The 15119-nt window shown below is 51.2% G+C and overlaps 5 protein-coding genes across 5 annotated transcripts; 4 read left to right on the top strand and 1 right to left on the bottom strand.

The window, feature by feature from the left end:
- Positions 1–149: 149 nt before the first annotated feature.
- On the top strand, positions 150–1301 carry Z518_11359 (uncharacterized protein; the record flags this gene model as incomplete). Its single annotated transcript, XM_013411054.1, has 3 exons — positions 150–560; positions 620–813; positions 866–1301. The coding sequence occupies 3 exons, from the start codon at positions 150–152 to the stop codon at positions 1299–1301; spliced, it is 1041 nt and encodes a 346-aa protein (XP_013266508.1).
- A 786-nt stretch (positions 1302–2087) lies between these two features.
- Positions 2088–6221, bottom strand: Z518_11358 (phosphoribosylformylglycinamidine synthase; the record flags this gene model as incomplete). The annotated part of the gene is made up of 1 exon (XM_013411053.1): positions 2088–6221. One exon carries the CDS (start codon positions 6219–6221, stop codon positions 2088–2090), a length of 4134 nt encoding a protein of 1377 aa, XP_013266507.1.
- A 256-nt stretch (positions 6222–6477) lies between these two features.
- Z518_11357 (uncharacterized protein) lies at positions 6478–9658 on the top strand (the record flags this gene model as incomplete). Its single annotated transcript, XM_013411052.1, has 6 exons — positions 6478–6514; positions 7232–7769; positions 7831–7908; positions 7974–8456; positions 8519–9231; positions 9285–9658. 6 exons carry the CDS (start codon positions 6478–6480, stop codon positions 9656–9658), a joined length of 2223 nt encoding a protein of 740 aa, XP_013266506.1.
- A 1165-nt stretch (positions 9659–10823) lies between these two features.
- Z518_11356 (uncharacterized protein) lies at positions 10824–13271 on the top strand (the record flags this gene model as incomplete). The annotated part of the gene is made up of 1 exon (XM_013411051.1): positions 10824–13271. One exon carries the CDS (start codon positions 10824–10826, stop codon positions 13269–13271), a length of 2448 nt encoding a protein of 815 aa, XP_013266505.1.
- A 325-nt stretch (positions 13272–13596) lies between these two features.
- On the top strand, positions 13597–14882 carry Z518_11355 (uncharacterized protein; the record flags this gene model as incomplete). Its single annotated transcript, XM_013411050.1, has 2 exons — positions 13597–13800; positions 13851–14882. 2 exons carry the CDS (start codon positions 13597–13599, stop codon positions 14880–14882), a joined length of 1236 nt encoding a protein of 411 aa, XP_013266504.1.
- Positions 14883–15119: the final 237 nt, after the last annotated feature.

The raw sequence follows: 15119 nt of genomic DNA, 5'->3' as shown, positions 1-15119 counted from the left end.
TTTTTCTCTCTTCGTGTCCTTTCTTCTTCTTATTCTCCTCCTCCTCTTAATTGTTTCGTCGCTCTTTTTGGCCTCGATCGGTCACACTCTTGAGCCCCTCCAATAGGTCAGCGTTTGCGGCTGCGACCCCATCAGGAAGTCCTTTCAAAATGTCGCTCGATACTCTCAGGTCTATTCCTCTGCCTACCCTCGACCGTCCTTTCGGTGTTAGGCTATGGCCCATCTTCGACAAGGCTTACTCCGCCATCTTTGGCTATTCTCCGATCGACTTCGAATTTGTGCCTGAAAAGACCCCCATGTCCACGTTCAAAGAGACAGCCATTGCCTTGGTCTCATACTATGTCATTATATTCGGCGGACGAGAAGTGATGAAACACCGCCAGGCATTCGTTTTCAATGGTCCTTTCATGGTTCACAATTTCTACTTGACTGCTATCAGTGGTATTCTGTTGGCCCTCTTCCTGGAACAACTTATCCCCACGGTCGTTAGACACGGCGTTTTCCATGCCATTTGCAGCTACAATGGAGGTTGGACGAAACAGTTGCTGATGCTGTACTACGTGAGTCTGATCCGTGCCTCTGCCTCCAGCTCTCGGAATTCAGCTTATGCTCTTTTCAGATGAACTACTTGACCAAATACCTTGAACTCATTGACACTCTGTTCCTAGTCCTCAAGAAGAAGCCTCTGACCTTCCTTCACACCTACCATCATGGCGCAACTGCCCTTCTGTGCTATACTCAACTTGTTGGCCACACTGCCGTTTCGTGGGTCCCCATTACGTTGAACTTGACTGTGCACGTGGTCATGTACTGGTAGGTTGGCAGGGTCAGAAAGGTGAGAATATGGCTTATAACACGTGCACAGGTATTACTTCCAATCTGCTCGTGGCATTCGCATTTGGTGGAAGAAATACATCACCATGCTCCAAATCATTCAGTTCATCATTGACTTGGGCTTTGTTTACTTCGCCTCTTACACCTATTTTACTAGCACCTATTGGCCATGGTTGCCAAACGCCGGTACTTGTGCTGGAGAGGAATTTGCTGCTTTCGCCGGCATGGCTATTCTCAGCTCTTACCTCCTACTCTTCATCTCGTTCTACTTTGCCACCTACAGGAAGCAGACAATTTCCGGAAGACCTAGGAGGAACACTGGAAGGGAGGCTCTTATCGCCATGAAGGATCTCCCTCTTCCCGACCCACACAAGCTTCCCTCCACCTTTGATGTGGAAAAGAAGAGCAATGGTGCCGTCACCACTGGACGAGCAAATGGACCAACCACCAGATCGCGAAAGGCTTAGGCGGCTAGGGTGGACGATCGTTTCAATGACGTAATGTTTCGTCCTCTGAGTGGGAGCCAAGGCCTCGGAAAGAAAACCATTCAGGAGGCCGACGAAGCAAAGAGCATACTCATCAACAGCTGGATTATGTTTCATCAAACATTTGGCAAGCTAACAGTGAGAGAACCTGATCGTGACTAGAATCACTCACGGCTTGGTCTGGAGTTCGGTTAGGGATAGAATCCCGCAAAACGGGAGACAAGAGGTTGGAAGCAAAGCGACAGAGGCGGAACGCGACCGTGGAACCCCATGTTAAAGTGTACAAACATTGGAGTCTGGGATAAGAGAGAGTTCGCTTGAATGGACGTCAAGTCCACGAGGAGTCGGGCCTCGCTTTCTATTTTTTGCCTTGTGTAATTAGATGCATACATATTATTAATGCACGAAGTCTAACGTGGTGGCCGTGGCTGTTATTGAGGTTGATATAGCACGGCAAAATGAAAAAGATTCAAAAATTCAGTTGAAGAAGCGCAATAATCTCTGCTAAGACATATGGAATCATGGGGTTAAAAAAAAAAAAAAAAAAATATAGTCGTGCTCGCTTTTGGTAAATCATTGCCAGCGTCCATGCAATGATATTCTATCCCATTTTGGAGTACAAAATATACACTTCAATGTTCAGCCTTGCGAGCAAAACAGCTTTGTGCGGACACGATGTTTCTCTCTCCACCACAGGCATTGGATATTAATCTTCACCTCACCCTCTATCGCAGCTAGCCAGCCAGTCCTTGTTGATCCCTCCATTCTCTAGCCAACCCATCGCCTCGCACTCTGGAACAGTCGCATCCAGGGGCCGTACTCGCCCCACTCAGCACTCTTTCCGGCGGGAATGTAACTGGCCACGCCCTGCAGGATCGTTCGCTCAGGATGCGGCATCAGCGCCAAAACACGGCCGTCGGCGCTGCGCACGCCTGCAATACCACTTGGGCTTCCGTTTGGGTTTGCAGGATACGTTGTTGTCGGACTCAAGGTCCTCGCGTCCACGTATCGGACAGGAGCGAGATGGCTGGAGGTGAAGGATGAAGCCAGCGATGCATCAAGCGCTTTATTGTTTGAGGACGTGAACGATGCGCGGCCCTCGCCATGCGCAACCGCGACAGGCAGGCTAGACCCGGTCATGCCGTGAAAGAACACGCTCGGGCTCACACCTGAGCCGGACGATGAGTCGAAGATCTTGACCATGCACACGCGCGCCTCGTACTGTTCGGACTCATTACGCTCGAAGCTCGGCCACGTCTTCGCGCCCGGGATCAGCTCTTTCAGCTTGCTGAGGACCTGGCACCCGTTGCAGACGCCCAGGGTGAATGTGTCCTTGCGCGCGAAGAAGTCTTGGAACTTCCGCCGCGTTGTCGTGTGGAATAGGATCGATTTCGCCCATCCTTGGCCTGCCCCTAGGCAGTCGCCGAAGCTGAAGCCGCCTGCAAGTGCGAGGCCAGTGAACGACGACAGGTCGTGGTCTACGCCGAGGTGTGTCTGGTGTGGTTTGGGGTCTAGGATGTCTGACATGTGCACATCCACGGCGGTAAAGCCTGCAGCGTCGAATGCGAATGCCATCTCGGCGTGCCCGTTGGTACCTTGGTCGCGAAGGATGGCGACGCGGGGCCGCGCGGTCGGCCGCATATAAGTCAAGAAGCTAGTCTTGTAGGTGTTGATGTTCTCCTTGGGGTTGTAGGTGAGGTTGTATGTGATACCTGGATCAGCGTCGTTCAGAATACTCGCATACTCAGCGTCCGCGCAGGCAGGATTGTCGCGCAATCGTTGCAGCCAGTACGATGTGTTTGACCATTTCCGTTGCAGGTCGCCTCGAGGCGCCCGGTAGATGAGCTTCCCACCGTGGTAGATGGCCATGTTTTGGCTTGTAGATTTGGTCGACACTCGGCCGATCTTGTGAATTAGGCCAGGTGGAGGTCCGCAGGTTGCGAAGCACGCTTTGAATCTGTTCTCATCTTCTTTCCGGATTTGGAAAACTGCGCCAAGTTCTTCGTTGAATAGGGCCGAGATCACGTCCGGAGTGTGTGGACTCGGGCAAATATCATTGATCATGATTTCGATACCGCAGCGGCCAGCAAAGGACATCTCGGCCAATGTGGTGAAAAGCCCGCCGTCGGACCGATCGTGGTAGGCGAGCACCAGGTCCTGTTCGTGGAGTTGTTGCGTCGCATCGAAGAAGTCCTTGAACAAGGAGACAGAGCGGATGTCAGGCGCCTCGTCACCGATTTGCTTGAAGGACTGCGCGAGGATGGATCCACCTAAAGAACGACGCGCGAGGCCCAAGTCGACAAAGAAGAGAGTCGATTCGCCGACTTCATTATATCGGCGGAGTTGAGGCGTCCAGGTCTTTTGGATGTCGAGTACCGGAGCAAATGCAGAGATCACCAGAGACAGAGGCGCTACAACTTCTTTGGCTTCCTTGGTTTGCTGGTCTTGCCATTTCATTTTCATTGACATCGAGTCCTTGCCGACGGGGATGGCAATGCCCAGTTTGGGACACAGGTCCATGCCTAATGCGTCGACTGCTTCGTAGAGTCCGGCACCTTCACCGGGGTGACTAGCAGCACACATCCAGTTGGCGGATAGTTTCACTTGGTGAAGACGGTCAGGGAGATCAGCGGCTGTCAAATTCATCAAGGATTCGGCCACGGCCATGCGAGCGGACGAGACCGGAGAGATGAGAGCGATCGTCGGTTTCTCGCCCATGGCCATTGCCTCGCCGGTCTTGATTCCTGTCGCGAGAGATGTCGCGGTGACGGATACATCCGCAACGGGAACTTGCCACGGCCCAACCATTTGGTCTCTAGCCGTCAGACCGCCGACGGTTCGGTCTCCAATAGTGATCAAAAAGGATTTCGAACCGACAGCCGGCATTTGAAGAACTCGGCTGATTGCTTCCTCGAGTAGCCCGTCCGTTGAGGCTTGAGGCATGTACATGCTCAAACTGCCATCGAAGGCCGGCAATTCAACTTTCCTTGATGTGACGTTTCTGGTCATTTTGGGAGGCCTTCCAAAGAGTACTTCCATCGGGAGATCAATCGGATCTTGCTGGCCATGGGTATCAGCCGGGTGATGGCGATCTGTGAGTTTTAGCTCTTGCTTGTTAGTCGCCCGTCCCACCACTGATATCTCGCAACGTTCTCGTTTGGCAATTGACCTGAACATGTTCATTCCATTTTGTGCAACAGCGAGTACATATCGTTCCTGAGCTTCACAGCACCATATCTGCAGCGGACTCATGCCTTTGTCCGCACAGTCAACGTCTCGAAGCTCAAACTCTGCCCCGAGACCAGAATCTTTGGCCAGCTCGGGTAGCGCATTTGAGAGTCCGCCAGCGCCAACATCGTGGATGAAGAGGATAGGGTTATGTGGACCGAGAGCAGCGCAAGCATTGATAACTTCTTGAGCCCGACGCTGCATTTCAGGGTTGCCTCGTTGCACGCTGGCAAAATCCAGCTCCGCGGATCCTTCTCCTGAACTCATACTAGAGGCAGCACCTCCGCCGAGGCCGATGAGCATGGCCGGTCCGCCCATGACAATCAAGAAAGCGCCATCTTTGACGAGATCCGGATTCTTCAGCGCCAGTTGTGGCCGAACAGTGCCCACGCCACCCGCCATCATGATCGGTTTATGATAGCCCCTGACCTCACTAGAATCCTTGTCGATTTTCATGTCCACGAGGAGTGTTCTGAAGTAGCCAACCGTACAAGGTCGACCGAATTCATTGTTGAACGCAGCACTCCCAATAGGCCCTTCGAGCATGATGTCAAGGCTGCTCGCGATATGATGAGGCTTACCATAATCAAGCTCCCACGGCTGATGGTGGCCAGGAATGAGCAAGTCAGAGACACAGAAGCCTGCCAGACCAGCCTTGGGTTTTGATCCTCGTCCTGTCGCACCCTCGTCTCTAATCTCCCCCCCCGATCCCGTGGCGGCGCCCGGGAAGGGAGAGACAGCCGTCGGATGGTTGTGCGTTTCGACTTTCGCAAGAAAATGTACCACTTCTTTTACCGCATGCCACTGTCCGGTGTGATCATCAGGAGACCAATGACTCCCCTGGCTACCTTTCAATACTGCTGCATTATCACTGTACGCGCTGATGGTCCCTTCGGGCGTCTGTTTGTGGGTGTTTCGAATCATTCCAAATAATGTGTTGGTTTTCGTTTGGCCATCAATTATCCACGTGGCATTGAATATTTTATGCCGGCAATGTTCCGAATTGACTTGAGCAAACATGAAGAGCTCCACGTCGGTTGGATTTCTTGGGACGGGACCGTCTTTTGAATATGCCTCGACAAGGTACTGGATTTCTGAAGGTTCCAACGCAAGGCCCAGCTTGCAATTGAGATCTTGAAGGATTTCAGTAGGCGATTGTCCACCGCTATAGAGGTCATAGGTGCGTAGTGAACCAGGCTCCTGATGTAAAAACAACAGATTCAGGTCGGGTTCATCCTCGGAAATAGTTTCCGTCATGCGATCATGAAGGAAGTCCAAGGCAGGGCTCTTATCTAGAGACTTCCCCTCTTCTAGGGAGATGATAATTCTGATGCCCCGTTCAATTCTACCCACGACTTTGCGAAGCCCGCATACGTGGGCAATGCTCGTTGCTTTTGAACTCCAGGGAGAAATGGTCCCCGATCTGGGTACCACGTACAGTATAACGGAAGCGTCATCTTCTTTTTCTTGAACCTCGATGTGTTGGCCGTTGGTCAGTAACTTTTTCAGAAGGTCGTGACTCCCAGAATCGGGGTGCCCAACCAGTTCGACATAATGAATATACTGCCCCTGGACGTCGTTTGCGCCAACAAGGGATGCGAGAGCCTGGCGGCGAAATTCGGAAAAGGCTGATGCGCCGGGTATGATACAGACCTGGGGGGACAAGGAAGCCATGGAGGGTGACATAGGATGGCTGTGTTTCGTGCTCTATGGATTCTCGGTCATGATCATCACCGTGTCTAAGGATACCTAACAAAATCGGGCGGCCAGGAGATTGAGTGAAGATGCTCACCTGGAGCGAGCGAGCGTTTAGTGGATTGCCGGTGTGAATGACTTGTTAGGCACCCAATAGGTCGGATGGTCATCCGCAACAAAGGGATGGTTGGTCATGAAATTGATTTGTCGCTTCGGCACTCAAACTGCCCTCGGGATGGTCACAAGGGGCTTCTGGTCCGCTCGTGTGCCCAGTCAGTGTTATTCATGGATTGCCACTGTGGCTGTGGTTGCAAAAGTCAGAGGCCAGTGTGCATTCTTCTGATGATGTCTGAAAAACTCGTAAAACCGGTGGCTTGGCATCGGACAGGTTCTTGGAGAGATTCGTGTCGGGACAAAGAACTGGCTCGGTTTAGGCATTGCCAGTTAAAGGTAGGAATGGCTTTAAGCACTGGGGGGTTGTCTTCTAGGTGATGACCTCTTCCCCCAGAGAAACAGCCCGCTGCCTAAAAGGTACTAGAATCGACTGATCTGACCTCGCTACTCGAGCAGCCAGTCAGAGGTTGACAACATCAACCAATCTATTCCATCCAATCGATCCGTCCGCTTTGTCTTGCTCCGTCTCCTCATCTATTTTTCCCCCTCTAAAAAGTCTGCAGGCTACTGCTGGTACTTCGCTCTTCTGCCGTACTCAACTTTTCCAACTTCGCTCCATCTTACTCAACTTTCGCTTTTGGATCCTTTGGTCGAATGCTCCGCTTTTTCCGTGACCAACTCTCCCCATGCTCTTGCCGCTGACCAAGCCTGTCTCCTCAACTCCCTGAGCCGGTTCACGATTTCACTCACACACCCTCCTCCTTACCCGCCAGCATTTTTCCTGCGCACCCGACCCACACTTGCTCGTCCGTTGGACACGAGGTCCTTAAAACTTTTTATATCCCATATCCATTTGACTTTGACTTGGAAAGCAGGGGCTGGTCGTACGACTTGCCCTTTCAACGCCGGCACCATTGCTTCTCCTCGCCAGTCCCCTACATCTCTCCTCCACCACCGATCGGTGTCGTCCCGTTCTAGAGCAGATCTCGAAGGTCAACCATCCACCGTGCCGCCTTCAACGGAGAACGAAAGGGGCGAAAGCTGTCGGCGACCATCGTATTCCTCGGGCACAGAATCTGACGATTTCTCCCTCTGGAGCGACACTGGAGATCTCGCAGAGCAGCTTACCAACGACGAGGATCCGTATCGGATCGAGCTCGATCCTCTGACTAGAGAGGGTCAACGGCTTAAACGGCCCGGTCACGGTGGAGGACGGAAGAAGAGAGTCGGTTTTCGAGAAAACGATCACAGTGAGAGGGGCAAGGACTCTCTAAGTATAGATAAAGAGGCCATCTTCATTCCGGAGCCTCCACCGAGGCAAATCTCCAAATCACAAAAGATATTGGCTCTCATCATGGCTCCTGGCGATGCCCAGACGGCCCGGGCTAAGGGGCTTGTGGGGAAACCTTTATTGTATGGCATATCAGGACATACTCGTGAGAGACCAGGCACTGGCTAACCCGAGACCTTTCAGGTATTTTACTAGTGTTTTTGTATCTCTAGGGGTGTTTCTCTTTGGATATGATCAGGGCGTTATGTCTGGCATTATTACGTATGAGAGCTATCCCTCCCCCCAACGTCCCAGGTTCCCAGATTTCGATTGCTGATGTCGAGCAGTGGCCCATTTTTCCGAGATTACTTCAATCAGCCGGGCTCGGCCGAGGTCGGGACTATGGTCGCCATTCTTGAAATAGGTGCCCTCATTGCGTCCTTATGTGTTGGACGGATCGGTGATATCATTGGACGTCGCCGGACAATCTTGTATGGTTCAATGGTGTTCTTCATCGGCGGCATGTGCCAAACCTGTGCAAATGGAATGCCCATGATGATGGTGGGAAGGTTAATTGCTGGATTTGGGGTTGGAGCCCTTTCAACTATCGTGCCGGTCTATCAATCCGAAATCAGCCCACCTCATAACAGAGGCAAGTTGGCCTGTATAGAGTTCACGGGCAATATCACCGGGTATGCGGCCAGTGTGTGGGTGGATTACTTCTGTAGTTATATCGAGAACGACTTTTCTTGGCGGGTACCTCTGTTGATGCAGTGCATTATGGGAGCGCTCCTTGGATTTGGCAGCTTGATCATCTGTGAATCCCCTAGGTAAGATTACGACTGGAGCTGTGGGAATTGAATGACGAAGTGAGACTAATTCGCAAATTTAGATGGCTCCTGGACAACGACCATGATGAAGAGGGAATCATTGTCATCGCAAACCTGTACGGAAAAGGAGACATTCACAACCCAAAGGCACGCCAGGAATATCGGGAAATCAAAATGAATGTGCTCGTGCAACGCCAGGAAGGAGAACGATCATACACCGACATGTTCAAACGATACTACAAGCGCGTTTTTATTGCCATGTCGGCCCAAGCATTCGCCCAATTGAACGGAATCAATGTGATCTCATATTACGCCCCGCTTGTTTTCGAATCAGCAAGATGGGTAGGACGGGATGCCATTCTCATGACCGGGATCAACGCAATCTCCTATTTGGCCTCGACCATCCCCCCTTGGTATCTCGTGGATCGATGGGGGAGACGGCCGATTCTACTTTCGGGAGCCGTGGCCATGATCATTTCACTGTCACTCATTTCTTACTTCATCTTCATTGATGTACGGTGGACACCCGCCTTGGTGGTCATCTTTGTTATGATTTACAACGCTGCATTCGGCGCAAGCTGGGGACCAATCCCCTGGTTGTATCCTCCTGAGATTCTGCCCTTGAGCATCCGAGCCAAAGGCGCCAGTTTGAGCACGGCTAGCAATTGGGCCTTCAACTTTGTGGTGGGTGAACTCACCCCTGTACTTCAAGGAGCAATCAAATGGAGGCTGTATCTTGTGCATGCTTTCTTTTGTGCCGTCAGTTTCGTGCTTGGTAAGTTTCGCCGGTCTCCTTCTGAACGACTTTGGAAGCTGACACGGCGCCAGTATATTTTGTGTATCCAGAGACTGCCAATGTTCGGCTTGAAGATATGAACTCGCTATTTGGGGATGCAACAACGGCGATGCCAACACCATCTACCCAAGCGGAACGAGGGTCCCTCATGGGCGCGGGATCACCCACCTCCATCGATATCAGGGCAGGAACTCCCCAACACGGCGCCTTCTCGGCCAATGACGCGATTCCTGGCCTTGACATTGATCCTCCGGATGTTCAACTCGACGCAGACGGAAAGCCTCGAGGACGAAGCAACAACAACAATGATGGACTCGGAAGTTGGATTGGGCGAATGGTTTCCAGGTCACGACAAGACAGCAGTTCTCGGGGTCAATATGGCAAAATTGGACAAGACGAAGAATAAAAACAGCCAAAACATGGACGCATCTCAACATTATTTTGATGACTTACTGGGCATATATATAGATATAGAGGCATCAAAGCCTTGCATTTCTGGCGTTGGAACGGGGGGGATGGTTAATCACACAAGCAATGGGCAAATCTTCTGGGTCGGGATTGTCCAAATACCTAAGATTGAGAACGGGGTTACATATTCGATTACGGTCTGTTTGGATGTATTCCGCCAGAAGAGGATTCACTTGCTCAGAGTCGAGCGATAGCAGGCATTTTTGGCGGCCATTCGAAAGTGACTGGAGGATCCGGTGCGAGGAGAATCACAGGAAAGCTGTCGAGGAAGAAGTGGAGAAGATACGAGAGATGCCGAAGACACAGTTCGGAGTATTCTGCCTCAAAAACGGATGGGAATTGCTGCATTGGCTGCATTGGGCATTTGACTAAGACGTGTAAGAGTACCCAGAGTTGTACAAAGAAGCGCAAAGTGTGAGTGCATTGTACTTGTTAGACCCGGTACAACTTGCCAGTTGAGCGTTTGGCTCTCGCTGCAGACTTCCGCTCACCACAATCGGGTCTACCAGTGCATCTCGCCTTGTCCGCTTCGCTTTTGGGCGTCAAATTTCTCAAATTGCCCTTCACCCCAAGTGAATCACAATATTATCCTGCGACTCGATTGTCTTGAAAGAGACCTCATTGACTGGGTCTGCCGCTCTCTTCGCATATCCCTTGATCCTACACTGCCGCAATTCTCTCCATCATCCTACCAACCATCCCTCCCCCATAAAGTCAGCCTTATTCGACCGACCTTGTGCCGTGCCAATCCTATCACCATCTCTTCCCTCGACTTGATCTCTCTTCCCGAGTCCTCGTTCGCAAAATTTATCCGCGTGTTGATCTCCAGACCGTTATTCAGCGCGATCCGTTGTCCCCCCGTAGTGGCCGCCTGTTCCTCTGCAAACTTGTCGGATCCTCCCCAATCTTGTGCGAAACAAATACTGCCACAAAAAGATACTGTCTTGCTACGAAATACTCAAGAGCCGATTCAACCGCGAATACGTGATGGTTACCTCCCCTACAGCGTCGATGTGCCCAGCATTTGTCTTCCAGGCGGGTCACCTTGACGGAATCCTCACAGATTCTGTGATGGAAACATAGCTTTTGCCTTTTGCGACAAGATGTCCCTAGGCACGATCAAGAGACTTCCGGATACACAAAAGTCGCCCAGAAGCAATCTTCGTATCACCGAGATCATCGCTCAGTTGGACGAGCGCCTGAATCATCTGAGGGAGTCCATTCTTCCAAAACAACCCTACCTTCTCTCCATTCCTTCGGACGTCCCTTACCGACATAGTTCACGGTTTGTCAATACCTGGTATGAAGGGACGCCCTTCGATCGCAAAGAAGAGCAGTTACAGTACATGAGCTTTCTTCCTCACCTGGGTGAACACGAGTCTTTATTGAAAGTGGAGGGTGGTTGGGCAGACGAGCAAGGGAATCCAATTGAAGAGGAACTTTCCCCCAAAACCGTCCCTGCAAGCGGGAACAATACTCCTGCTGAATTAGGACACCGAAAGAAGATCAGTTTGAAGGATTACACGACCAAAGGCAAAAGCCCGCCGGATTCTATTTCTCATCCACGACCTACAGGCGCCAACTCAGACAACACAAAGCAGGAGACGATAGAATCTTCAACAGGGAAGAAGCCCCAGGAAGTATTGTCTTCCAAGCAGATGGACAACGTCCTGGAAACCGATCAGAAGATCCCTCGATTGGATGGCCAGAGTTCTCCATTGCATGGTCCGATCGACAAAAACACAACCTCTCCAAATCCAGCGAAGAGACGAAAGCTATCGCCTCCTTTTGAAGATCAAAAATCAATACCGAATCCACCCAAGTCTGAATCACAGTCGTCCATCATGAAAATGCCGAGATTATTGTCACCAACACTTCCGTCGCCTGAAAAAGAGAGCGGCTTGCCGCAAATATTGTCACCAGTCTTACCGCCTTCGCTTGCGAGGGCGATCTCAACGCCGCCAGGGCCGATCTCGACTGGCAGCCCCGCCAATGGACCACATCAACGAACAGACCCTGTTCGCGCAATCCTCGCTCGTGCCGAAATTGACTATGATCATTCAAATGACAGGAATGGACTGGCGTCTGGTGGGAGTCAAGTTCGATCTGATAGTCAGCACTCTGCCAGATGTTCTGCCCCAGGAACACCAAACGCAGCCAAAGTAGGATTGGGAGCCAAGGTTCTATCAAAGACCGGCATTAAAGCTGGGACCCCATTGCACAATGGTGCACGAGCCAGTCCTGGTCCACGACAGAGACACACAATTATCCTCAAGTATGGCAAAAAGAACCGGAAGAGAGTTGAAGCACTGTTGAAATTTGCACCGCGTCCCAGGAAGGACATGGTCAAACAAGAGGCAATCGACTCGCCGAACACGCCAGTTGTTCAGCCGAAGAAAGAAGCAATCAAATCAGAGCCCTCCGATTCCCATGGTACCGCCCAAGGCAAGCCGAAGGGTATTGTTGTCAACAATGATAAAGTAGAAAGAAAGCGAAGAGCAGAAAATAGCCCAGGCCCATCGCTGAAGAAGATGAAAGCTTCGAATCTGGCAACTGAAAGTGATAAGCGGCCCTCTACGCCCGTTCCTTCAGCTGGCAAGCCCTCTCTTACGCCTCATCCAAGGTCAACATTTTCGACCCCTAAGAAAGATCTCAAATCAACGGCAATGAGACGTGTCGAGTCATCAGAAGGAGTAGATGCACCCACCCCCTCTGGAGATAAGGGCCGGGTGTCCACACCGTCAACAGTTCCAAAACCATCCCCCCAGCCTGCTCCCACATCGACCACTCGAGAAGAAGAACGACAGCAGTGGACGGCCATGAATAACAAATTCTTCACGTTGGGCCGCACGCTCAAGCACGAGGGGACGTCTATGCTACCTTCCTCCTCTGATGCAGATGCCAAGTCTGGCCAATCTGCCAAAGCGGTTTTACTACTGATCGAAGCTTTGCTCTGTTTTATGATCAATATGTCCGCGCAAGCTCACGCCCGTCCAAGTGCCGATCCCGGCTGGAGATCGATTATTCTCTATCACATTTTCATCTTTCGTGTATCTAGGAGATATCCACATCTGCACGGGCTCGTGGTTCAGCTGGGAGCAGTTTGTCGGCAACTGATCCATAAATACGACATGGACCGGTTAGCGCGAGACCCTTTACCGGACGATTATTGTAACTCTGCACCAACTCCGGGGAGCGATGGGAACACGAAGACAAACGAAGATGGGGAAAAGTACAAGAAGCGATATGTGGAGTTCAAGGATGATCTAATTCACAATGCGCGGGAGTTGCAGACCGCATGGCTAGATGGTTCACGCCAACTGTCTCCTGATCTGTTGAAGCACGAGTACCCGACTACTTGGTCCAAGAGAGCGAAAGATGCTAGTGTGAGACTGCAAGAAAAACCATCGCCTTCGAGAATTGCTAGAGACTTTTACCTACCGATGGACTCCAACACCACTCCTTTCGAGGCCGCACGATTCGGAGTGGCGTTTCTCGAGGAATGGGCAGAGAAAGAGAAGGTTGAGTGGAAAACGAGGATTGATTTATGATCCTAATGCTGACGATGTGTGTTAAGGGATTACCTGGTCCCCCGCTGGGCGAGCTTTTAATGCCGTGCATCGAGTCAGTATGTACACTTGAGAAGCTTGTTGTGTGCTTAAATAATACACTCAGTAATTAAGGTCTTTTCATGACACAGAAACTGTTTCCCCTTCTCTGTTAGGGCGGAGTATTCTTCTCATGAACAGGCTCCTACTTCTCCGTAATTGCATACCAACTTCTGTTAATTTTCATCTCTTTCTCACTGGCCCTCACACATCGGCTGGCTTTCCTTATTGTTGATGAATAGCTAATGATGGATGGGATAAGAAAAGAATGTCCCTCGATGACGATCCCACAGACTTCGAGGGCGTTCTGCCTGTGATTCCCATTGATTCGCTGCCCGTCTTCAAAGATCCTAAAAGCAATGCAGCCACCGGCGCTTCTGCCGCAGGTGTTCGAGCCTTGAGTGCGCAGGCTGTAGCCTTTTATTTTCGAGCTCCTGTCAAGGCGTTCTTCAGAACGCGTGTCGATTACCTAGTTGGTCTCAGTCTCAAAAGAGAAGCCCTGAACTAATCACAGAATACCAGGCATATGCTAAGTCTATTAATCCAGATGCGCAGAACGGCCGCTTCTCCTGGCGAAGTACGACACCGGGGCTTCTCGCCCACGCAATAAAGAACTATGGATGGCGATTCATTCCAGAACAACTGCTCCCGCCGTTAGCTGCCAACATCGCAGTCGGTGCGGCTTTGTATACCTCGTATCTCCAGATCTTAGCCCGCCTCCATGAACCCTCGGCTTATGCCATGAAGACAGTCTTTCCACCTCCATCCCCTACTGATACCTTTGCCGCTGGATTCGCCGCTGGGACCATTCAAAGTGTTCTTGCGGCCCCTTTAGATGCCCTGCATGTTCGGTTCGAGCAACGAGGTGAGGCATATGCCAATAAGACGATGTGGCAATATGGGAAGGGAAAGCTACACGAGATTGGCATTCGTGGTATCTTCGCCGGGTGGGGTCTGTCCTTCTTGAAGGACAGTTTCGGGTCAGGCATATTCTTTGCAACCTTTGAATACGTCAAGGCGCAGAAATACTATTCATTCGTGCGGTGGTACTATGGAACGCTAGGAGGAGGAGATGTGGACAAGCTCGCACACCAGAGAGGGACAGTTGCAACTGAAAGTCACCCGATTGCAATGATCAGGCCACATTATGCCCTAGAACCTGCTTTCCTGATGCTGGCCGGCATCACGGCATCAGTCGCCCAACAAGTGGTCCTATTCCCGTTGTCGACGATCCAAACATTGCACTATGAAAGGCTAGAAGACCTCGACAAGAATGCGGTCAGGTTCCAACAATCGGAAGGTCCGAGCAGAGGGAGAATGCTTCGGGCGTATTATCATGCCTACCGGGAGACCTGGAAACAAGCTCAAGCGCAGGCGGTCGAAGTTGGTGGTATTAGGCAATGGTTGTTTCAAGGATTCTGGTGGTTTACTCTTCGTCAGATTCCGAGCACCAGTGCTGGTTTGATCATCTTTGAATTGGTGAGACGGAAGTATGGTTTGACGGGTGACGAGGCTAAGATCACTCAAGATGGGTATGAAATATTGTTGACGTGAGAGGGGCAGCGGTGGCTGTTGCATCTCTACCTTACAGATGGACTAGGTCTCCCGACTCGAGTTATACAGTCTTGTAGCAGTAACATAAGTTCACAGCCCGGAAAAGAGTCTGATAAACTGCGGAAATGGTCTCCCAACAGCGCCTTGCTGCCTCTTTGATTATCGATTTACGCGTCGAGGCGCGCCTGCACTATCTTTCTTGGCGCGTTGAAGTTCGCCCCGAATTTCAAGTTGCTC

This window comes from Rhinocladiella mackenziei (genome assembly GCF_000835555.1).
Source record: "Rhinocladiella mackenziei CBS 650.93 unplaced genomic scaffold supercont1.13, whole genome shotgun sequence".
Lineage (NCBI taxonomy): Eukaryota > Fungi > Ascomycota > Eurotiomycetes > Chaetothyriales > Herpotrichiellaceae > Rhinocladiella > Rhinocladiella mackenziei.
Note: the sequence above shows the minus strand (reverse complement) of the source record. Positions and strands in the feature narration are given on the sequence as shown.